This window comes from Loxodonta africana, chromosome 26 (assembly GCF_030014295.1).
Source record: "Loxodonta africana isolate mLoxAfr1 chromosome 26, mLoxAfr1.hap2, whole genome shotgun sequence".
NCBI lineage: Eukaryota > Metazoa > Chordata > Mammalia > Proboscidea > Elephantidae > Loxodonta > Loxodonta africana.
The window spans coordinates 34,648,091-34,672,518 of NC_087367.1; the positions used below are offsets into that span (position 1 = coordinate 34,648,091).

At 36.1% G+C, this 24,428-nt stretch overlaps 1 protein-coding gene across 15 annotated transcripts in view; it reads right to left on the bottom strand.

Annotated features, from left to right (window-relative positions):
- Nucleotides 1-24,428, bottom strand: part of BIRC6 (baculoviral IAP repeat containing 6) — a 582,018-nt gene that overhangs the window by 164,236 nt on the left and 393,354 nt on the right. For all 15 annotated transcript variants that reach the window (XR_002787222.2, XM_064277234.1, XM_023555261.2 and 12 more), the window contains 8 exons: nt 23,169-23,390; nt 21,448-22,228; nt 19,676-19,819; nt 19,097-19,226; nt 14,122-14,253; nt 12,395-12,562; nt 10,869-11,042; nt 9,326-9,522 (listed from right to left, as the gene is read on the bottom strand). Coding sequence is in view for 14 of the 15 variants with exons in the window: in XM_064277234.1 (XP_064133304.1) it covers nt 9,326-9,522; nt 10,869-11,042; nt 12,395-12,562; nt 14,122-14,253; nt 19,097-19,226; nt 19,676-19,819; nt 21,448-22,228; nt 23,169-23,390 (1,948 nt within the window). In the remaining variant the exon portion in view is untranslated. The remainder of the gene's footprint in view (nt 1-9,325; nt 9,523-10,868; nt 11,043-12,394; nt 12,563-14,121; nt 14,254-19,096; nt 19,227-19,675; nt 19,820-21,447; nt 22,229-23,168; nt 23,391-24,428) is intronic.

Here is a 24,428-nt window from a genome sequence, read left to right on the forward strand (position 1 = left end):
TCACCAAATAATACAAAAAATCAGTATGAAACAAACAAATCTACAATCAATAAACAAACAAAATAACTACTGAATGTCCCGAAGACAGCAAACAATATCAAAACATATAAAAAAAACAGTACAGGATGGTTCCAGTAGGCATCCAAAATGAAACACCAGATGACCTTTCAATAGAAGAAAAGGCACTGAAACTACCTAATAGGGAATTCAAGTGTCTAATATTCAGAGCTATCCAAGAGTTGAAGGAAAAGATGGAAAAAAAAAAGTGAAAAAAGAGACAATCGTGGAAAAGACACACAACACAACTGAATTCATAGGAACAAAATGTCAAAATAAATCCACAACTAGAAACCATACAAAAATAGCAATTAGAAATCCAAAAGAAAAACAACAAGATTTCAGAAATAGACAGCGTCACAGAAGGCATGAGGAACACGTTCAAACAATGGAAGACACGATTAGGAAAACTGAAGACTAATCCTTGAATACTACTTTGTATGAGTAAAAACTCAGAGAAAGAATGAAGAAAAATGAAGAAACGCTGAGGACAATGTGGGAGACAATCAAAAGCAAAAGTCTGAGTGATCGGAGTTCCAGAACAAGGGGAGAAAATGGAAAACACAGACAGGATCATTGAAGAATTGCTGACAGAAAGCTTCCCTAATATCATGAAGGATGAAATGCTGACCATCAAAGAAGCTCAACGAACCCCATATAGGATAGACACCAAAGGAAAACCACCAAGGCATATCATATTCACAATCATTAAGACCAAAGACAAAGAATTGTGAGAGCAGCTCGAGAAAAACAAAAAATCACATATAGAGGAGAAACAATAAGACTAAGCTTTGATTACTCAGCAGAAACCATACAGGCAACAAGGCAATTGGATGATATATGTAAAAGCTTGAAAATAAATACTGCCAACTAAGAATATCCTGCAAAACTCTTGCTCAAATATCATGGTGAAATTAGGACATTTCCAGACAAACAGAAATTAACGAAATATGTAAAAACCAAACCATACTTAGAAGAATTATTAAAGGGAATCCTTCGGTTAGAGAACAGACAACATCAGACGACAGCCTGAATCTAGCTCACAAGAATACATCAGCAAGATACCAACCTAAGTAATGAACTCTCGAGGACAAAATATAACTAAAACATTTACACCAGGGAACCAGAGAGGTTAATCTGCAAGTGACAACATCAGAATAGTAAAAGACAGAAGAAATGGTATAGGTATAGAACTTTCAAATGGAGAGGCAGTCAAGGTAATATTGAGTACTAAAAGACTGGTTTAAACTTATGAAGGGTAAATTTCAAGGTAACTATAAAGAAAGTTAAGAAACCTTCTAATCAAAATAAAGAAGAAAAACAGTCTCAGTAAACAAAATCTACAACAACAAAAGAAATGGAAAAAAATCCACAAACAAAAGGAATTCAGCACAAGAGAGTAAAAGGAACAAAGAAAACGTCAGCACCACAAAAAAGGCACTACCAAATGACAGAAATAAACTCACACTAATCAATAGTTATAATGAACGTAAATGGCCTAAACGCACCCATAAAGAGACAGAGAGTGACAGAACGGATAAGAGAACAGAATCCATCAATATGCTGTCTACAAGAGACACACCTTAGAAATAAAGACAAAAATTTATTAAAAATAAAAGGATGGAAAAATATACATCAAGCTAAAATAGTAGGAATGGCAATACTATTCTTGGATAAAACAGACTTTAAAACAAAATCCACCATAAAAGACAAAGAAGGGCATTATATAATGATTAAAGGGCTAATCCATCACGAGACAACCAAAATAGCTGTCTATGCACTCAATGACAGGGCTCCAAAAGAGAAATTGACAGTTCCCCAATAACAGTAGGAGACTTCAACACAACACTCTTGGTAAAGGACAGAACAGCTGGACAGAAGCTCAACAAAGGTACAGAATTTCTAAAGGCCACAATCAACCAACTTGACCTCATAGACATATATACAACACTCTACCCAACAGTTGCAAAACTCATATTCTTTTCCAATGCACATGGAATGTTCTCCAGAACAGACCACATCTTAGACCACATAGCAACCCTCAATAAAATTCAAAACATTGAGATAATACAAAGTATCCTCTCTGATCATGTGACCAAAGTAGAAATTAACAACAGGAAAAGCAAGAGAAAATAATCAAATACATGTAAACCGAATAACACCCAACTTAAAAACCACTGGGTAATAGAAGAAATCAAAGATGGAATCAAAAGATTACTAGAATCAAACAAGAATGAAAACACATCATACCACTTTTAGGTCACAGCAAAGGCAGTGCTCAGAAGTCAATTAATAGCAATAGATGCACACATCAAAAAAAGAAGGGACAAAATCAAAATATTAGTTACACAACTCAAACAAATAGAAAAAGAACAGCAAAAGAAGCCCACAGTCACCAGAGGAAAGGAAATAATAAAGATCAGATCTGAAATAAATGAGACAGAGAATAGAAAGAATCAACGGAAACGAAAGTTGGTTCTCTGAAAGGATCAACAAAATCGACAAACCACTGGCCAAACTGACAAAAGAAAAACAAAAGAGGATGCAAATAACCCATATAAGAAATGAAATGCAGGACGTTACAATACACTCGACTGGAATAAAAAGGATCATAACAGAGTATTACGAAAAAACGATACTCCAACAAATTTGAAAGCCTAGAGAAAAGGGACAAATTTCTAGAAATCCACTACCTACCCAAACTAACACGAACTCATACTGAAAATCCGAACAGGCCCGTAACAAGAGAAGAAATTGAAAAAGTAATTAAAAAAACTCCCAACAAAAAAATGCCCTGGCCCAGATGGCTTCACTGGAAAATTCTACCAAGCATTCAGAGAAGAGCTTGCACCATACCACTCAAACTCTTTCAGAGCAAAGAAAAAGATGGGATACTTCCGAATTCATTCTATGAACCCAGCATAACCCTGATACCAAAACCTGGCAAAGACACCACAATAAAACAAAATTTCAGACCACTATCTCTGATGAATATAGATACAAAAATTCTCAACAAAATTCTAGCCAATAGAATTCAACATCATATGTAAGAATATGACCCCACCAAGTGGGATGCATACCAGGTACGCAAGGTTCAACATCAGAGAATCAATCAACATAATCCACCACGTAAATAAAAAAATCACATGATCATCTCAATTGATGCAGAAAAGGCATTCGACAAAGTCCAACACCCAACTCTCAATAAAATAGGTATAGAAGGGAAATTCCTCAACGGAATAAAGGGCACCCAAGAGCCAACACGCTTCTTAATGTAGAGAGGTTGAAAACATTCCCCTTGAGAAGAGGAACAAGACAGGGATGCCTTTTATCACCAATCCTATTTAAGATTGTGCTGAAAGTCCCAGATAAAGCAGTAAGACAAGACAAAGAAATAAAGGGCATCCAAATTGGGATGGAAGAAGTAAAACTGTCCCTATTTGCAGATACGATACTATACATAGAAAACTCAAAAGACTCCATGAGAAAACTACTGAAAGTAATAGATTCAGCAGAGTAGCAGGATAGAAGATAAACATACAAAAATCATCTGGATTCCTATACACCAATAAAGTAAACAACAAAAAGGAAATCAGTACCATTTATATTACCCCTAAAAAAATAAAATACTTAGGAATAAACCTATACAAAGAAAACTATAAAACACTACTGCAAGAAGCCAAAAGAGAGCTACATAAATGGAAAAACATACCACACTCATGGATAGGCAGACTCAACACTGTGAACATGTCAATTCTACCCAAACCAATCTACAAATACAATGTAATCCTGATCCACATACCCACACCATTTTTCAACAAGATGGAAAAACTAATATTTAACTTTATATGGAAAGGGAAGAGGCCCTGGATAAGTAAAGCACTACCGAAGAAGAAAAAGGTAAAGGGCTTGCACTACCTGACCTCAAAACAGCTATGGTTGTTAAAACAGCCTGATACTGGTACAACAACAGATATACTGACCGATGGAGCAGAATTGAGAACCGAGATACAGATCCATTCACCTACAGTCACCTGATCTTCTACAAGGGCCCCAAATCTATCAAATGGGGAAAAGACAGTCTTTTTAACAAATGGTACTGGCAAAACAGGATGTCCATCTGCAAAAAAAATAAAACAGGAACCATGCCTCACACCATACACAAAAACTAACTCAAAATGGATTAAAGACTTAAATATAAAACAAGAAGCTATAAAGATCATAGAAGAAAAAATAGGATCAATGCTAGAGGCCCTTATACAGAGGATTAACAGGATACAAACCACAACCAACAACACACAAACTTGAGACAATAAGCTAGATAGCTGAAATCTTCTAAAAATTGAACATTTATGCTCATCCAAAGGCTTTACCAAAAGTGTAAAAAGAGAACCTATAGGCTGGGGAAAAAATTTTGGTTGACAAACCTGACAAAGGTCTAATCTCTAAAATCTACAGGAAAATCCAACATCTCTACAACAAAAAGACAAATATCAAAAACCAAAACCAAACCCATTACAGTCAAGTCGATTCTGACTCATAGTGACATTATAGGACAGAGTAGAACTGCCCCACAGAGTTTCCAAGGAGCGCCTGGTGGATTCAAACTGCCGACCTTTTGGTTAGCAGCTGTAGCACTTAACCACTACACCACCAGCGTTTCCAAAAAGACAAATAATCCAATTAAAAAATGGGCAAAGAAAATGAACAGACACTTCACCAAAGAAGACATTCAAGTGGCTAACAGATATATGAGGAAATGCTTGCAATCACTAGCTATTAGAAAAATGCAAATCAAACCCACAATGAGATACCATCTCATCCCAGCCCAGGGTTACTAGCAAGAATCAAAAAACAAGAAAATAATAAATGTTGGAGAGGCTGCAGGGAGGCTGGAACTCTTATGCACTGCTGGTGGGAATGAAAAATGGTACAACCACTTTGGAAAACAATCGCAGTTCCTTAGAAAGCTAGAAATAGAAATACCATATGATCCAGCAATTCCACTCCTAGGAATATATCCTAGGGAAGTAACAGCCATCACATGAATAGACATATGCACGCCCAGGCTCACTGCAGTATTGTTCATGACAGAAAGATGGAAACCACCTAGATGCCCATCAACAGATGAATGCATAAACAACTACGGTACAGACACACAATGGAGTACTAAGGTATGATAAAGAACAATGATTAATCTTTGAAGCATCTCATGATATGGGTGAATCTGGAGGACACTATGCTGAGTAAAATATGTCAATCACAAAAGGTCAAATATTGTATGAGACTGCTACTATAAAAACTCATGAAAAGGTTTACATACAAAAAGAAATAATCTTTGATGGTTACAACGGAGGGGAGGGATAGGGATGGGAAAACACTAAATAGACAATAGATAATGATAACTTTGGTGAAGGGTAAGACAGTACACAATGCTGGGGAAGCCGGCACAACTTGTCCAAGGCAAAGTCATGGAAGTTCCACAGGCACATCCAAACTCCCTGAAGGACCGAATTTATGCTCTGAGGATTCTGGGGCCCATCGTCTCAGGGAACAAAAAAGAAAAAACGGGCAAAGTATTTGAATAGACAGTTCTCAAAAAAAGATATATGAACAGCCAATGAGCACATAAAAAGCATTGATACCAATTATTCACAAACTCTTCCCAAAAAATAGAATAGGGGGCATTTCCCAACTCATTCCATGAAGCCAATATTACTCTGATATCAAAACCAGACAAAGATATCAGAAGAAAGGAACAGCCTAAAATCTGTATGAGTTTCCTATTGCTGCTGTAACAAATTACCACAAACTTAGTGGCTTAAAAACAAATTTATTATCCTACAGTTCTTGAGGTCAGAAGTCCAAAATGGGTCTTATGGGGCTAAAATTAAAGGTTGCATTCCTTCTGGAAATTTGACGGGAGAACCTGTTCCTTGCTTTTTCCAGCTTCTAGAGAAGGCTCTTGCATTGGTTCTTTGGTTCCTGGACACTTCACTGTCCTCTACTTCCATGTCACATAAACTCCTGTATTCCTGACTTCTGCTTAGATGGCTGAGGGAACCCAGGAGTAACCTCTTTAAAGAGCCCTCTGTGTGACTGAATACTCTGATCTTTTGACTTTTATGAGGCAACAGCAAAAGCTGCCAAGCTATACCCCTGGCCTTCTCTCCAGAACATACTTTACTAATAGGGAATCTCCTAACTTCAGGGTCTTTTGTAATCTGTATAGGCTCAGAATTTCCCTAAACATCAAGTGCTAGTTGCTTGTTGCATAACAGTTCTTCCCTCAATTTACCTTCTCTCATTTTATTATAAGCACCAGGAAGAAACCAGGCTGCACCTCAGCTAAATCTCTAATTTTACCACTTAGAAGTGCTCCTTTCCAAATTTAGGACATAGTTCAGTTAAACTGTTGCCACTATATGACAAGGATCCCCTCTCCCTCAGTTTTCAATAACATGTTCTTCATTTCCCTCTGAGCTTCACCAACAGCACTTTGAGCAACCATATTTCCGTCAACGGCCTGTTTACGACAACCTAGGTATCCTCTAATACAGGTATTTACTCACCAGGAACACCTTTAACATCCATATTTCTACCAACATCCACATTTGACTAACAGTCTGTTAAACACAATCCAGGCTTTTTTTTTTTTAATCATGCTCCTCAACATTCTTCCACATTCTGTAAACTGTCCAATTCTAAAGCCACTTCCACATTTCTAGGCATTATAGCAGCATTCTACTCTCAATCAACATACCAATGAAGGTACCAATCAATATAATACCCCATATTAACAGAATAAAGGACAAAAACAATATGGCCATCTCAATAGATGTAGAGAGAACATTCAACAAAATCCAACACCCTTTCATGATATAAAACTCAAAAAACTAGAAACCAAAGGGAACTTCCTCAACCTGATGAAGACTTATAAAACCACAGGAAACATCATACTTAATGGTGAATGACTGAAAACTTTCTCTCTATGATCAGGATCAAGACAAGGCTAAACATTCTTACCACGTTTACTCAGCATTTGTACTGGAGGCTCTACTCCTATTTGACATTTGTATTTGGGAAGATATAAAAATAAAAGGGAATTAGAAACAAGTTAAGCTAGCTCTATTCACAGATTACATAATGTAAACAACAAAAAAAAATCATAAAGAACACACAAAACTATCAGCAATAATAAATGAGCTCAGCAAGGTTTGAGGAAACAGGATTAATACACAAAAGTCAATTTTATTTCTATACACATGTAGTGAACAATTAAAAGATGTATTAAACAGAATTAAACATGTAGGAATAAATTTAAGAAAAGAAGTATAATACTTGTACTCTGAAAGCTATAAAACCATCATTGAAAGAAATGTAAAAAGACCTAAATAAAATGGAAAAACATTCCATGTTCATGGATCAGGAGACTTAACATTGTTCAGACAGCAATAATATTCCCAAACTGATCTAAAGATTCAATGCAATCCCTACCAAAATCACAGGTGTCTTGTTTTAGAGAAATTCATAAACTGATCCTAAAATTCATACGGAAATACAGGGGACCCAGAATTTCCAAAACAATCTTGAAAAAGAACTAAATTTGAGGCTTCACACTCCCAATTTCAAAGCTTACTACAGCAGTACAATCAAGACAGTATGACACCGGCTTAAGGACAGATATATAAATCAATGGAAGGGAACTGAGATTCAAGAAACAAACCCTCTCATTTATAGTCAGTTGATTTTTAATAAGGCCATCAAGACAATTCATGGAGGAAAGAACAGTGTTTTCAATAAATGGTGCTAGGAAAAGTGGAAATCCTCACAGAAAAGAATATGGGCCCCCTATCTCACACACACAATATACAAAAATTAACTCAAAAGGATCAAATACCTAAACGTTAAGATGTAAAACTTAAATTCTTAGAAGATGAAGGTATAAATCTTCACGATCTTGGATTAAGCAATGGTTTCTCAAGTAGAGAAAGGTATCCAATGGGAGTAAAGGAACCTAGGCACAACAGAAAAGCACTAGATCTAGAATATGAAGAATTACGGTGATGAACGTTATCTACTACTCACAAAGCTGTGTGACCCTGGAAATATCTAGTATATACAAAGCTGTGCAAGCATATGAAATTTACTTCCCAGATCTCTGGTCTCTGGATAGTTAAGTATGTGACTACTAGCTTAAAGGTTGTCAGTTTGAACCTACCCAGAGGTGCTTCGGAAGACAGGGCAGGCAATCTGCTTCTAAAAGGTCACAGTCTTGAAAATCCTATGGAACAATTCTACTCTGCACACGTGGGGTCGGCATAAGTTGGAACCCACTCAAAGGCAACTAACAACAACAACTGACAGTGATAAAACAATATTTTAAGAATATGCAGAACTTAAAAATGGGCAATAAAAATGAAGACACAAAACAGAAAATGTATGTACATGAGAGGGTTTATGCCATGTTATCTTCTCATTTAACAGATTCTGGTCTAATTTATCTGAATTTGATAGGTTATCAATTTTTTTTTAGTGTTTCTCACAAAGTGATCATAATCTTGGAAATGCCGGGGTCTTTTCTGCTTCAAACATTTGACTAATTATGCCATTCCTTTTTCCAGTAAGAAATTACACTTGAATCATTATTTTTCTCTGTCAATCTTTTTATACCAAGGTTATTATCATCTTAAAATCAGAATATCTTAAACTTTTTGAATAGGTAAGCAATAATCATTTTCTGAATAGGCATTTATATACTAATTACATGAAATTACAGAGAATAATTCCTGTACCTCATTCAACAAACATAAAGTGCTTCATATTTCAGACGTTCCATGAACCACGTAGGTTAAAGTAATGTTTTTTAAACTACCTAAAATGGAACTGAAGCCAGGAATGTAAGTTAAAAAGACATAACATAGTTGGGTAACTACATACATTACCATTTTACCCTCCCATTTCCAAATCCATAAATAAATATCACATCTAAAGAAGCACAGAAATGAGATTACAGTGTGAGATGAAATCAAGGTAAATACTAAAGTGTGATGAGTCTTTAGCAAATGTGCTCTCTCTTTGATGTTTCTTTAGTGCCAACTAATTTCACAAAGCTCTGTACAGGCTGACCTTTGAAAGATTTAAACAATGCTCAGAGATTGGAAAAGAAAGGAAACTTCCAGAAAGTTAACGCCAAGTAAAGTTTCTAAAAAACAGATGAAGGGCTTCACCATGGAATGACATATTTCAATTAGGAATCTTATCTTACCTGTTGAATCACTTCTGGATATAGCATGGGCAATCTCTCTGCAATAAGAGCCAATCCGCCCATTCCTGCAAAAACTTGTAACGGTGACTGAATAGGGCAAGTTTCGAGTAAAGATTCATCCAATATCCCTTCCAGAGACTCATCACTTGGAGTGAGAGCCTCATCTTCTAGACAGCTTCCAAGTAACTCTCCATGATCTAGAAAAATAAATTACAAATAATACTTTAATAGGCAAGAAAGTATCTATTTTTAGAATATGCCTTCATTTATGAAAGCAGATATTTTTATCTCTCCTGCTCAACAAAAGAACACAAGCACTGAGATATTGCTGCATTAATGCTAGATGCTACCATAACTTTTAAGTGAACTCTCATTCAAAGTGTGATTCATGAACCTACCTTTGGCATCACCTGAGAGCTTGTTAGAAATGCAGAATATCAGGTCCTACCCTAGACATGAACAAGGCTGTATATGTGATTTGTAAGCATACTGAAGTTTGAGAGGCACTGTCCTTTAAGGCACAGCTATAAGTTACACTCTATGTTAAAATTAGTAAGTCCTTAGACATACAGACTATCAGCAAATATATATATATATGTACCATGTTCTAAAGTTTCTATTTAGGAAAAATCTGTGTAATGACAAAGCCTTCTCTTACTGAAAACTAAAAATTATACCTTATCATTTTGACTTTGAATTACAAAGAAAAACCAAAAAGTTAGTATGTTCAACACATTACCAGACTTTACAAACACTTAAAAAGAGAGTGAGAGACAAATAATCCTGCTGAAAATTCAGCCAGAGAAATTTACTATTATTTCCTAGAGAATACAAATGGTCAGTAACATAAAAAAAAAAAAAAAAAAAAAACCACATCCACTGCCGATGAGTCGATTCCAACTCATAGTGACCCTACAGGACAGAGTAGAACTGCACCACAGAGTTACCAAGGAACACCTGGTGGATTCAAACTGCCGACCTCCTGGATAACAGCACTTAACCACTACGCCACCTGGGTTTCCCAGTAATACCTAATAGTGAAAAACTGAAAATAACCAGAATGTTTAAGCAAATTGGAAATACATAAATTTTGTTATATCCATATAATGAACAGCCAATTAAAAATGCACAATAAAATAGTTAATAGAATATTTAAGTAAAAATAAACTTAATGATCCCATTTTATGTGAAGAAAATGTTTATAAGCATAAATATACCACTCAATATACATTATCAGTAAGTCAGAAATTCTTAATCAGGGTTCTAACATGATTACAAAATGATAAAATATTTACATGGCTCCTACAGAAATAATTAGAAATTAAAGCACAACGTGCTCATAAAATAAGTGATGTAACAAGAGGAATTACAACTTAATGACCACTTCCATCGGAAAAGTACAAATTTTTATATTTATATTTATAAATAACTCAATCATAAAGGAAAATGATAGCTCATTAAGGTGATGTAATAAAAACACAGGTCAACTGAGTCATTAGCTAAAGAAATTCCTCCATCCTCCTTTGACAGACAGATTACTTACCTTTCTCAGTGTGTAGTCTTTTAAAAGAATCTGTTTTTGATAGACTTGGGTCTGTGATAACTCTTGATCCCAATTTAACAGTTAGATCTATTGAGCGGTAACCTTGAGGAAGTTTTCGGTCATACAGGAGAGTTAAAAGCTGGGCAAGTGTCATTTCAGATGGCAATGGCTGGCCTGAAAATGACATAACTAAGTTAAGCCTGGAATCCAAAAAGACATGTACTTGGTTCAATTTACTCAATTACTTACTGTCTTCACTAAACTGAAGAGTTTGGTTCTGACATCAATTTCAAAATAATTTAAAATCGGCCCTGGGAAAATTTCACAAAAACTGAATCTATTTCTGAAGTGTGTGAACAATAATGTATGCAGAGAGTGTTATTCGGTTGTTCAACAAATCCCAACAAGATCTTCTAAGCGATGGGCAAAAAGGAAACAAAGAAAAAGACATTCCTATAAATCTGGGAATGGAAAACTTTTTCTGTAAAGGGCCTGATAGTAAAACTTTTAGGCTATGCTATCCACATCATCTGTTACAACTTCTAATCCTACCACTGCAGCATGAAAGCAGCTAGACTGTATGTAAACAAATGGGCATGGATGAATGAATGAAACTTATTTACAAAATGAAATGAATGAAACTTTATAACAATAGGCATCTGGATGACTCAAAGTTAGTCAGCAGTCTGATTATAACAAGACAGTACAAAAATGGTGATAAAATGGATATTACTTTCACCAGTAAAAGATATATCAGCAAAAAAAATTTGTTGTAGGTAGGGAAAATATACTGTTTAACAATTAGTGGCATATCTAACAGTTCCGTTGTTAGAACAATTCCCAAAAAAATCTGTCCTACACTGCTTCCTGCGTTACTTGTAATGGAATCACCAAATATGAATTTTTCTGCTCATTATGGCTCATTGATAGTAAAATTTAGGAAGCAAAAAAGGAAACATGCAACTTCATAGTGCGAAATAGTATATACAATAATGTCTCCCTTTTTGGTTCTCACTTGTCTTAGAGGGAACCATACAGAGAAAGTCTCACCAACTAACTCATTTACCTTATCAATGAAATTTGTATTTAATAAGCCTTTCTTTGAAAGGGAAATATTCTCTGGAAAAGATAACATTATTTATCAGTACCTCAAATTTAGTAACTTTAATAAGATACTTTCATAATGTAATCTCAAAGCCACAGTACTAAATGCGAAGTTTAAATTTCAACGGAAAAAAACGAGTGGAGAAAAATATTCAACAGGAAGGACAATATGGAATAAGGAAATAAAGTGGTTCCAGAGAGCCCATAGAAACCACCCTCTTGTTCGGTAAAATTTTTAAACTAGATTAACTGATTCAACAAACAGTTTATTGATTTTAACTGAGCTTATGATCCTTATCAAATGGTTTCATGTAATACCTAAAGCAATGACCTGATTAAAAACGATCCTGATGGTTATACTTCAGACTTACACACTTACAAATTATTAAAATTTCACGGATGATTTTCGTTCTGAATATTACCTGCCAAGAGTTTATGAAACAGGTGAAACACAGGGACAGTAATTATCTTGCTGGCAGTCTCTGCTCCCGAGGAAGCACTCCCTATTTTATCAGGCATTGTCCTCCCTCTCCTTGATGGTGGGCGAGGTGGTGTAGCTGACACAGCACGTTTAGATTGGGATTTCAGTCCTAAAAGAGAAGAACCAAGATTCTACACAGCCAACACACTAACATGAAGTAGGAAAAAATGTGCCTCCAATTTTAATACAAAGCACCACACTCCTAACGCTAAGACCTAGAAATGTTTCTTCCAATCCAGTATCTAATCTTTCAATTCTTTTTGTTCCTCATGACAGACAATAATTTTGGCTTTACACTTGTAATTATTTTTCAAGAAACTAAAAAATATTAGTGGTTGCTATAACTGCTGAGGTACAGCTTACTATCAACTTACTAGACTGCAGTTATTGGCAAGTACATGTAGGAAATCTTAGGTTTGTAATTTTTCTATGAAAGAGAACACACAAACTGAGGAATAAAATTATCTTCATTGAGTCTTTTTTGAACTAAAATCATACTTAAAAAATAATCATCCAAATTATCAGTTATCCTTGCCATTTTTCTTCCTCCTCCACCTGTTCTTTTTAGGAGCTGTCGAGTCAGTTCTGACTCACAGCAAAACTACATATAATCCTCACATTCATTGCTAATTTTGAGTCCATTGTTGCAGCCACTGTGTCAATCCATCTGATCGAGTCTTCCTCTTTTTCACTGACCCTACTTTACCAAGCATGATGTCCTTCTCCAGGGACTGGTCCTGCCTGATAGCATGTCCATAGTATGTGGACAGTCTCACCACTCTTGCTAAGGAGCACTCTGGCTGTACTTCTTCAAGACAGACCCATTTGTTCTTCTGGCAGTTCATGGTATATTCAATATTCTTTCTCAACACCGTAATTCAAAGGTATCAATTCTTCTTCAGTCTTCCTTATTCACTGTCCAGCTTTCACATGTATGTGAACTGAGTGAAAAAATCTTTTGGTTCAGGAGCACCTTAGTCCTCAAAAATGACACCTTTGCTTTTTAACTTTTTAAAGAGGTATCTTGCAGCAGATTTGCCTAATGCAACACATCGCTTTATCTCCTGACTGCTGCTTCCACGGACATTGATTGTGGATCCAAATGAAATGAAATCCTAGAAAACTTCGATTTTCTCAATTTATCATGATGTTGCTTATTGGGCCATTTCCTCCTCCACCTAATAGCTAAAAACTAATTTTTCAACCTTTTTTCTTTTTATTATTTCTGTTTTTACATGATGAACTCACCATAAAGGAAAACTAAAAATACTAAATACTTTTTTGTTTTAGTTTTTCTTTTTTTTTAAGAAACCCAGAAAAAAAAACCCAGTGCTGTCGAAACAGGCTACATTAAATTTCCTTAACATCTAATGGACTTGTCAGAATATAATTCTCCTTATGCTGTTAAGCATAAGTGGAGTAGCTAACATATTCATACATGTTCAATATCTGATGAAATATAGTATGCTTCAGACATAAATTTAATAATTCCACTGCCAAAGAGTAATAAATTTCTGGCGCAATATTTTACATTTAATTTTAAAATAGAAAAAAAAAATACTCTTAAGTTTTTTGCATTAATACATTTTATTATATACAATTCCTTAAATTGTTATATTTTCTAGAAACTCAAGCAAAATCAAAATTATAAAAAAACAGAAAACATACCAGAGGCAACAACAACACTGTAATTGTCCTGAAATCCATTTTCTGCCTTAACTCTCTCTTTCTCTTCATGGTTTTTCTTCTCTTTGTCGTCTTTTTGTTCACTAATTAGTTTAGCTGTGATACTCGGAGTATCTGTAAGAAAATCTTATCTAAAATACACTGCTTTTATAAAATCATTAAGGAGGAAAACATTAAGTACTTCAGAGGAAGATTATCACTAATATAGGTACAGTGTAAACTGATTTAAAAGAAACGTTATAAGGTAATACCTAGTATGTAATCCTTGATAATATTAATAAGGAGATCACCATATTAAAATCAGAATATTTAAGTTTCAATCCCTAAGGAATATTACATATTACAACAGTACTAGCTTTAGGGGTAGAGACCCTGGATGGTGCAAAAGGTTAAGCTCTCAACTACTAGCCAAAAGGTTGGCTGCTGGAACCCACCCAGAGGTGCCTCAGGAGACAGGCCTGGTGATCTGCTTCCAAGGGGTCACAGCCTTGAAAACCCTATGGAGCAGTTCTACTGTCTACGCATGTGGTTGCCATGAGTTGCAGTCAACTAAACAGCAACCAACAACAACAACAGCTCCAGATATAGTGAAAAATGATTACCATGAAAACTTGCTTTTATTTTAGGCATGGTTCATGCGCTTGACCCCTCCAGCTAATCTGGTCCTTACTACATGCATCTCAAGGAGCCCTGGTGGTGCAGTGGTTAAAGCAACTGACTGCTAACTGAAAGGTCGGCAGTTTGAAACCACCAGCTGCTCCACAGGAGAAAGATGGGGCAGTCTGCCTCCACAAAGATTTACAGCCTTGGAAACCCCATGGAGTTGCTATGAGTAGGAACTGACTCCATGGCAGTGGGTTTTTGGGTTTTCATGTGCATATCAAGAAAGAGTATTATTTCAAAATGAGGAAACTGAGCCTTGAAGAGGATGCTGACACATTTTGTAAACTGTAAATATGGGATTCAAATCAGGGCTCCTCTCAAAGTATTACACTAGACTTCTACTACAAATAGACATTATAAAGAACAAATTTCAGTAATAGATTTCTTGTTATTTTATTTAGTTAGCATCCTAGGTAACAGAGTAATGTGTTTTACCACTACTTTAAAAACAAATACTAGAGGTTTTCACGATTATTTCTTGAATTAATATATTCTTTATTACTTTGGATTATAAAACCAGAAAACCAAATCCACTGCTACTGAGTCGATTTTGACTCCTAGCGACCCTATAGGGCAGAGTAGAACTGCTCCACAGGGTTTCCAGGCTGTCATTTTTACAGGAGTAGACTGCCACATCTATCTCCTGCACAGTGGCTGGTGGGTTTGAACTGCTGACCTTTTCGTTAGCAGCTGATAGCTTTAAACACCTTGTCACCAGGACTCCTGTTCTTTGGACTATACCACAGTATTAAAAATTGTAAAATGAATGAGGTGACAATATAATGATATGAATTAAAAAAAAAAACCAAGCCCTCTGTGGTCGAGTCGATTCCGACTCATAGCAAGCCCAAAGCCATTGAGAAATCCAAAAGGCCGGATGAACTGCTGTGATATTAGAAATAGTTTTCACTATGTGGACACAGTTGATACAGTCTCCTCTCACTTAAAAACAATATTTTTTTCCCAACAAAAACAACCAAGCAATCCAAAATGGCAAGAATATTCACGTAAGTCAGAGTGAAATATTTAAGTACTAAAAACTTTATTACATTAACTTATAGCATAAACAGGTAAGGAAAACATGTAAAGATCATTATGTGATAAGTATTTATAGAGTGCAATCAGAAGTTCTAATGACTTCCGTGTTTATTCAATCTATTCTTTCAATAAATGGTACAAAAGTTATAACTAAGAAAAATTTTTCTCGATTTTCTGTCTAATTTGCTCTGGTTTGGATTTACATTTCTGGCCAACGTGGAATAACAAGGAACAGATTTACTTTTAAATGAATAATTTCTTTCATAAAGATTAGCACAAAGCTGGTTCCTATAAGGCAGAGGTTAAAGATATCCCAAATGTCTAACTTTCCCAAGTTGCTGTACCACTCCATCATCTCTAACATCAACTATTCACTCTCTCCTCAGTACACTCCCTCCTGTCTTTGGGTTCCCTAATTCACTGCAACATCTCACAGAACTCACAAGCAATATAAAGGAAATGGGTCATGCGGTTGTGGAGGCTGGCAAGTCCCAAAATTGTGGGTCAGGCATAGACTTCTCCCTGGACCTCAGTCTCTGCCAAAGGCACTCAGCTTTCTTGCTCTGTGGGCCAGAAAGCCCAATGCACCATCTCCTGCGGATCTCTGCTGCAGGTCTCTCCATCTTTGGTGGTGGCAGGCTATCCTCTCTGCTCTGGAATTGGCTCTTTTAAGGCAAAATGGATCAATCCCTTCAGTGGGCCAAATTATCTTACATGCACAACCCTACCCAATTACCTGGGTAGGAGTCATAAGACCATGGCTAGAAAGGCCACACACAAAAGTAATTAATCACACCACAACTTTCCTACCTGAAATAATTAAAAAACTGGGAAAATACATGAAACAATAGTCTTCAGATACTGGGCATCAGGCAGAGCAGAACAGTGATGCCTAAAAGAGTAGATTATGAGGTCAGCCATATGACTATTCCAGCTTATTGTGTGGAAAGAGTTTCCCCATGTCACAGTACAGCACAACCCTAGGTTGGGGATATGGAGCTGGCAGTCCAAGGAGACAAAGACAGTTAGCTGGAGTTAGACCGGCACATTCCCATGGAGGTGAGATCTGCTCAGTGAGAGAATTCTAGAGATCTATAAAGGGTCCCTTTCAAGTCATCAGTAAGTACTGATAACCATACACATGTGAAGAAACCACTCAAGGTTAAGGAAAGTCAACCAAAAAAGCAGCAAGGGGAACAACTCTGGGGTCTCATGTAATGTCTCAAATAGTTTGTGTTCACAAAGTCCAACAAATTTCTAACAGAGTACTCAAAAAGGGAACTGCCTCAGTAGTGGGAATGAATTAGGCCTAAACCTACATTTTCCAATACAGTACCCTATTCCTATTCCAATATAGGAGCTATTTCAATTTAAGTTCATTAAAATTAAACTTTAGTTCCTTAATCTCACTGACCATATTTCAAGAACTTGGCAGATACAGTATGAGACAGCACAGGTTTATTAAAAGTTTCCATCATCACAAAATGTTCTATGGATAGCAGTGCCTTAGATTCAGTTGTTCTGGTTCTGCCTAACAAAGCTTAAAAGCTGGCCCTGAAAGCAACAAACTGTTCTCAAATTACTCAACTGCATCTCAGGATACAAAAATACACAGCACCCAAAAAAAATAAAACTTACAATGTCTGGCATCCAATAAAAACTTTCCAGGCAAATAAATAAGCAGGAAAATAGAACCAATAATGACAAAAATATGTCCCAGAAAGTAAAGGAAAGCTTGAACACTTTTAAGTAGCAACAAGGAAATAAAAAAAGAACCACATCGAACTTCTAACACATGATTAGGCACTAAAGAAGAACAGATCAGTCAATTTGAGGACAGAAATTATCAAAAAGAAAAAGTTGAAAAAAAAATTAAGAGTTTCAGTGAGCTGTGAAACAATTTCAAGTGCCCTAACATGTATGTAATTGGAATCCCCAAAAAAGAAGGGAGGGAGGGGGCAGAAAATATTCGAAGACATAATGGCCAAAATTTTTCCAAATTTGATGAACTCTATAAACCTGCAGATTGACGAAACTCGACAAACCCCAAGCGTAAGAAACATGAAGAAAACTACACCAAAAAAAAAAAAAAACAAACACCAAAGCATAATCAAAATCAAATTGCTTAAAACCAGTAATAAAAATTCTTACAAGTGGCCAGAGAAAAGATACATTGAATATGGGGGAATAAACTAAGGATGACACCAGATGACTTAGTTTTTTCTTATTATTTAAATTTCTTAAAAAAATAACTAATAGGTGAAATAAAAAATACTGACATATTAACTTTATATTTGAAAGCAATATCGTCAGAAACTATAGAAAGTAGGTAAAATTACTGAGATGTTTTGGGATGTCATCATTATTCTTTATCATTGCGTAGTGTCCAATTGTGTGCATGTACCAGAGTTTGTTTATTCACTCATCTGCTGATGGACACTTAGGTTGTTTCCATCTTTTTGCTATTGTGAATAACGTTGCAATGAACACGGGTGTGCATATGTCTATTCTTTTCACAGCTCTTATTTATCTAGGATTAAATTTCCAGTTTTTTAACCCGGTAGCACACAACTACTTTGAGAGGCAGGATACGGGGTTTTACTCATTTTTACGTACCCAGGACAAACTACAATGCTTGCACATAGCAGATGCTCAATAAATATTGACTGACTAGGATTTCTGAGAGCAATTCACATTCTCCCATCAAAAGCTGCTCTTTCTTTGATAACCATTATGTTGTTTAAAGGCATCATCTAGGCAAGAAACCTAGGAGGAAAAGCTCTTTTTGCTTTATTTACTGTCTGTGAACAAAAAGGTCACAAGTCAATTCTACCTACATCATTTTCATGCTTGACCACTCATTTGTTCGCTGGATTTCATAAATGTTTATTATCCATACTCCTCTCATCCAACCTAATGCCCTACATTCCATCTACTATAAAACAGATAATTTACTGTGAGAAAAATCCATCAATGGCTTCCCATGGCATGCTGATTTCCAGCTGCTCATGTTGTCGTTCCCATACATATCAAACACTTCAACCACTTCACACCAAAATAACCATAGATGCCCTAGTACACTGCATATTCTGTGTACTTGATGGTTTCTTACCCATGCTTCAAACTATGAAGATGTCAGTGTTTTCTAGATGGTTGCTAATGGGTGAATGCAGTGAAATAGTTTTATAAAAGTAATAAAATTCCATAGACATCTAGCATAAAGATAAAGAAAAATTAATATTTAATTATGACTTGCCTGACACTCTGTCAAGAACTTCTGATAATGTTGTTGAGACTGGCAAATGAAGAGTACGGAACTTGTGGCCTGCTCCATACATTGGATGTTGGATGACATGGCTAGTAGCATTAATTCTGCCTTTGTACAGCTGAAAATTAATTCACAAGAATCAAGAAGTGACTTTTTGGAATGTATATCAATATGAAAAAGTTTGAAGAACATAAAACAATAAGAAAGTTAATAAAGCATATAAAATACACAGTTTGTTTTATATATTTCTTTAAATGTGGCATGTTTATTTCCTATGTGATTTTTCTGCTGGGTCAATTTTTATATTAGCATTACAAGACCTTAAACTATCTCACTTTTTTCCCAAATCAAATTACACAACTCAAGGTAGGGTATAGATATTCTAAGCACAGGGGTTATTGTAAAGTGACTTTCAAGTACTGTCGTTAGGAATAAAGGTTGTTCTAGTTTCAGTTTCTACACTAGAAGTTAGAAGAACACAGAGATAACTGTAAAGCCCTGATTTGAAATTATAAAATATCTTTACACACAGCTAATCAAGATTTAATTTAAGTGTTATAAACTCACCGGACAAGGAGACTGAAGAAACATTGTCACTTTCTCATCCTCCAGCATTAACTGCAAAAATAATCTTCGTATAAACCCTGAAATGTTCCCAGAAGTTGGAAGGTTCGCTCTTTGAGGGGATGTCTGGAATAGTTCACAGAGAACCTGGCAAGGCACGAGATTTAAATAGTTTATTTTCAGCTTCTTATTTTGAACAGTGAACAGAAAATTAAGAATGTAGATTAACAAATATATTTTAACACATCAAATCAGCAGTTAAAGAACACATTATTTCATCTTAAAATATATGAGTATTTAAATAGGTAAAAAGCACAACAAACATTTTTGTGGGTAAATCATTACTATAAAGTTTTCACATAATGAAGATCAGAATAACCAGCTTATTTACAACTTTTGTCAATATCAATGTGGTTAAAATACAAAAAAAATCATGGGAAAAGTAAATTATCTAAAGCACACATACATGAAGCTTTAGCAAGAAGTTGAGAGATGATAATAAGGACAGGCCAGAGGTAGTGGGACACAAAGAATTCACACTATCCGGAGACACAAATCCAATTTTCAAATATCCATTTTCATGCCCTTGGTTGCAGCTATAAGCATTTTTTAATTACGCATATTAAGCAGAGATGTAAGTATATTTTTCCAATAATCAATTACTATGGACAATCAAATACCTTGCTCTTCTTAATAAAGTTAAATCATTTGATTTTTTCAAAAATTATGATACCCTTCCTTCTAGATGTTAGTGAAGTTTTACATGAACAAACATTATTAAATATGAGGTGGGGAGAGAAGGTAATTACTATATTTTTTACTATGTCTCCGACAGCTTTATGCTAGATATTTTACATAAACCCAAAAAACCAAACCTGTTCCCGAGTCAACTCTGACTCACAGCGACCCTGTAAGACATAGTAGAACTGCTCCATGGGGTTTGGGTTTCTAAGGTTGTATATCTTTACGGAAACAGACCGTCACATCTTTCTCCCGCAGAGTAGCTGGCAGGTTTGAACTGCCGATCTTCTGGTTAGCAGCTCAGTGCTTAACTACTGAATCACCAAGGTTCCTTCATACTTTATTATCACAATATTTTATCCTAACAATAAATCTCTGCAATAGGTATCGCTAGCCCAATTTTATGGTTTATACACTCTGCCCAAATTTCCAACAGCTAAAAAGGAGCAGAATCTGGCAAAAAAACAACTAGAAATGATCTTGAAATAATTCTAGCTTTCAAGATTTTTGGCAACATGGACTTAATACAAGAACCAGCCTTTCACATTTTTATGTGATTTTTCAAGAGTCTTTTACATGAAAACTACTCCAACGTTCTGCATCATTAGAACCACACTGTCGTTTGCAGCAACGTGATTACACTAAAAGCTAAAACCTCAATGCCGCTAAGAGCACTGCTATCCACGGACAAACAGTCAGCAGCTAAAGTACTGTTCTTTCGAGCTTGTTCTTTTCATATGGAGGAGTTTAAAAAAGAGGAGGGGGGTATAATCTATAGATAGAATCCCGCTGAATTTGTCCATCTCCTCATCAAAAAGAATAACTGACTTAGGCGACAGCACATTTTGAGAGAGGGAAGGAGGAACTACCAGTACTTTATTTTAAATATGGTTTAATTCCAGATCTTTAACTCACCTACCCACAAACTTTGCCTTCATTTACATCTCTCCCTCACCTGAAACCACTGGTGCTATTTGACAGCACATTAAAATAGCAAAACTTGCAAGGCATAAGCCAAGTTTTTCTTCTCTTACCTGTGCCATCAGCTTTTGATTATTAGGGTGGCATGAAATACACTGCAGAAAGAAGGCAACAGTTGCATTCTCAATTGCTGTCCGCTGTTGAGTGGTCAGTCCTGTTGTAGCAGCTGAAGAAAGAGAAGCCGATCTTGCACTAGTCTGTTGTGCACATAAATTAAGTCCTCCGGAAGTAGAACCAGAGTGGCACAATAGAAACAGAAGTGCTGTCCACAGTGGATTGACTTCAGGACCACCAAGCCAATCTTTCATAATATGGCTATTGCCAACTTCTGTCAAAAACCTAAGAATAGGAGCAACCAGGTCTGCTGTGATAGGCATCTTATTACATTGTTGTAGAACATGATGCCGCCTGAGTTTATCCTGGGAAGTGTCTATTGACTGAGCAATGCTTTCTGAGTAAGAAATGTGGCTAAAGCAGAAACTCGCCAGACTCCTCACAAGAAGAGAAGGCAAACCTGAGTCTAATAATTGTTTGATAGCTTCCGGGGATTGAGAAGCAGAAGCAAGGGTTGCCAAATGTGATTCAGTTAGTGCAGGAAGTACTTGTGCATTTTTAGAGTCATCTGTTAAAGAGGAACTAAGATCCTGCTTTTTGCTATCATCTGTCATGGACAGTCTATGGTGACACTGCATTGGAGGAGGGGTAATTCCCATCCAGCCCATGAGCAAAGAAAAATACTTTGGGTGTATGTGACACATCGAGCAAAGTAGACTGTCAACAGCTTTCTTCAAAACCATATTGCAGGGAAGAGACATGGACCAATTAAAAAGTAACCTATGGAAATAAAAGAAAATATGTTAATAAGTTTTTATTTTTTACACAGAATTCATTGTTTCAAATATTTCCATAAGAGCTCAAATTATACTGACAAAAACTTACAGCTTATTGGACATTAAATAATATGATGTAATGTAAGATGAAGGAAAACTGTAAAATGAATACCAAGTGACTTGTATTTAAGTTTTGTTCTCTGTGTGACCTTAAAAGATATCTAAAAAAACAACAGAAAATTACACCAAAGAAACATTTAGGTTGAGTTTGATGTTATTAACGGCTTATTGTTTGTAAACTGAAAGCTAATGCTTGTAAGTTCAAAACTATTAGTGAGTTTCACTAATAAGTCATAGATTATGTCAATGGACAGGGTCAGACGTGAAGATGATAGGCTAGAGCACAAAGATCTTGCCTACAATTTATAAGTCATGGAACTCTTTGGAAATAAATATAATATTCTGCTACAAGTTAGCAGTAAATTCAGCAAACCCTTAGTAGAGTATAATGAAGAAATGTAGTTAAGTGGACTCTACTTGTCAAAATGACAACTATAACAACTACATAGAAAGTACTATGTTTTTCAGAATTCCCAGGTATAACTTTACCCACATATAAATATTTAGGATAAAAGAATCTGGTGTATGTATTTGCAAGTGAGAACACTAAAGATCATAGGAACAAATACGTTATACATTCCGATTTTAGGTAGAAAAGAGAAATTGCAGGCAGCACGACTAGTATGCATTAAAACCTGAAGACTAATTAATGAAATTTGTGACACATCATTTCAAAATGACACCTGGTTGTATTTAACTACTACTTTCAAGATATAATTTTCATCAAAACAAGCATGTAAAATACTATGTTTCATCAAAAGAGAACCTTAAATGACCTAATACTGGGGTCAGGGAGTGGTGAGGATCTCACAAATCACACTTACTCAAAGAGCTCTCGGTCCAGCAGGCCTGGTAAATCATACTCCACAAGGAGTTCGTAGCTGTGCCACAGAACTGCTGCTACACAGTGCAGATGTGAAGGGGACGGCATTACAAGTCCATACTCTGCTGCTGATGAGTTAGGGAACGTGTAGCTCATCCTGCCGCTTCTCTTCATAGCAGCCACTCTTGCAGAATCACTGACCCATTTTAACAATGCCTGAATTCTTAAAAGAAAAAAATGAATTCTGTAAACCAATTACACTAAAACTGACATTAATCTATTGCTGTTGATTCAATTCTGACTCACAGCAACCCTGTAAGACAGAGTAGAACTATTTCACGGGATTTCCAAGGCTGTAAATATTTACCAAAGCCAACTACACATCTTTCACCTGTGGAGAGACTGGTGGATTCAAACTGATAACCTTTTGGTTAGCAGTCCAGCAATTTAACCACTGAGCAACCAGGGCTCCCTAAAACTGGCATTAAATGCACTGCCTTCGAGTTGATGCCGACTCTACAAGACATCTACGGGACACAGCAGAACTGCCCCATAGGATTTCCAAGGTTATAAATCTCTGCAGATGCAGGTTGTCACATCCTTCTCCTGCAGAATGGCTGGTGGGTTCAAACCATCGACCTTTTGATTAGTAGCTGAGCACTTTAATCACGGTGTCACCAGGGCTCCTTAAAAATGACATTAAACCAAACCAAAACCATTGCCAAGGAGTCAATTTTGACTCATAGCAACACTAAAGGACAGAGTAGAACTGCCCCATAGGGTTTCTAAGGAGCGGCTGGTAGATTCGATCTGATGAGCTCTTAACCACTGTGCCATCAGGGCTCCTTACCAATCATAACTGGTCAAAAAGTTAGTGATAACACAACTGTTATTCAGCAAATGAATACTGATTACTTCTTACCTCATTTATAATAAAATATAAAAATGCCCGGAATTACTCAAAACAGAGTTTCACAAAGTCATGCTCTCCTCTAAAATTTTTCAATTTACAGCAAATCCATACAACCCAGAGTAGTGATTTGGGGCTAATTCTTCATTGTGCAGAGAGTCCCATGCAACACATGGTGTTTCAAATTCCTGGCCCCCAAACATTGAATACCAGTATCAACCATCCACACTATTCATCCTGATAACAGAAAATACCCCCAACACATGTACTTTCCCAAGTGCCACTTTTTCCCAACCTCCTAGAGCTAAGGACATGTAAAATCAACTACTGAAAGGAACAATGCTTTGTAGT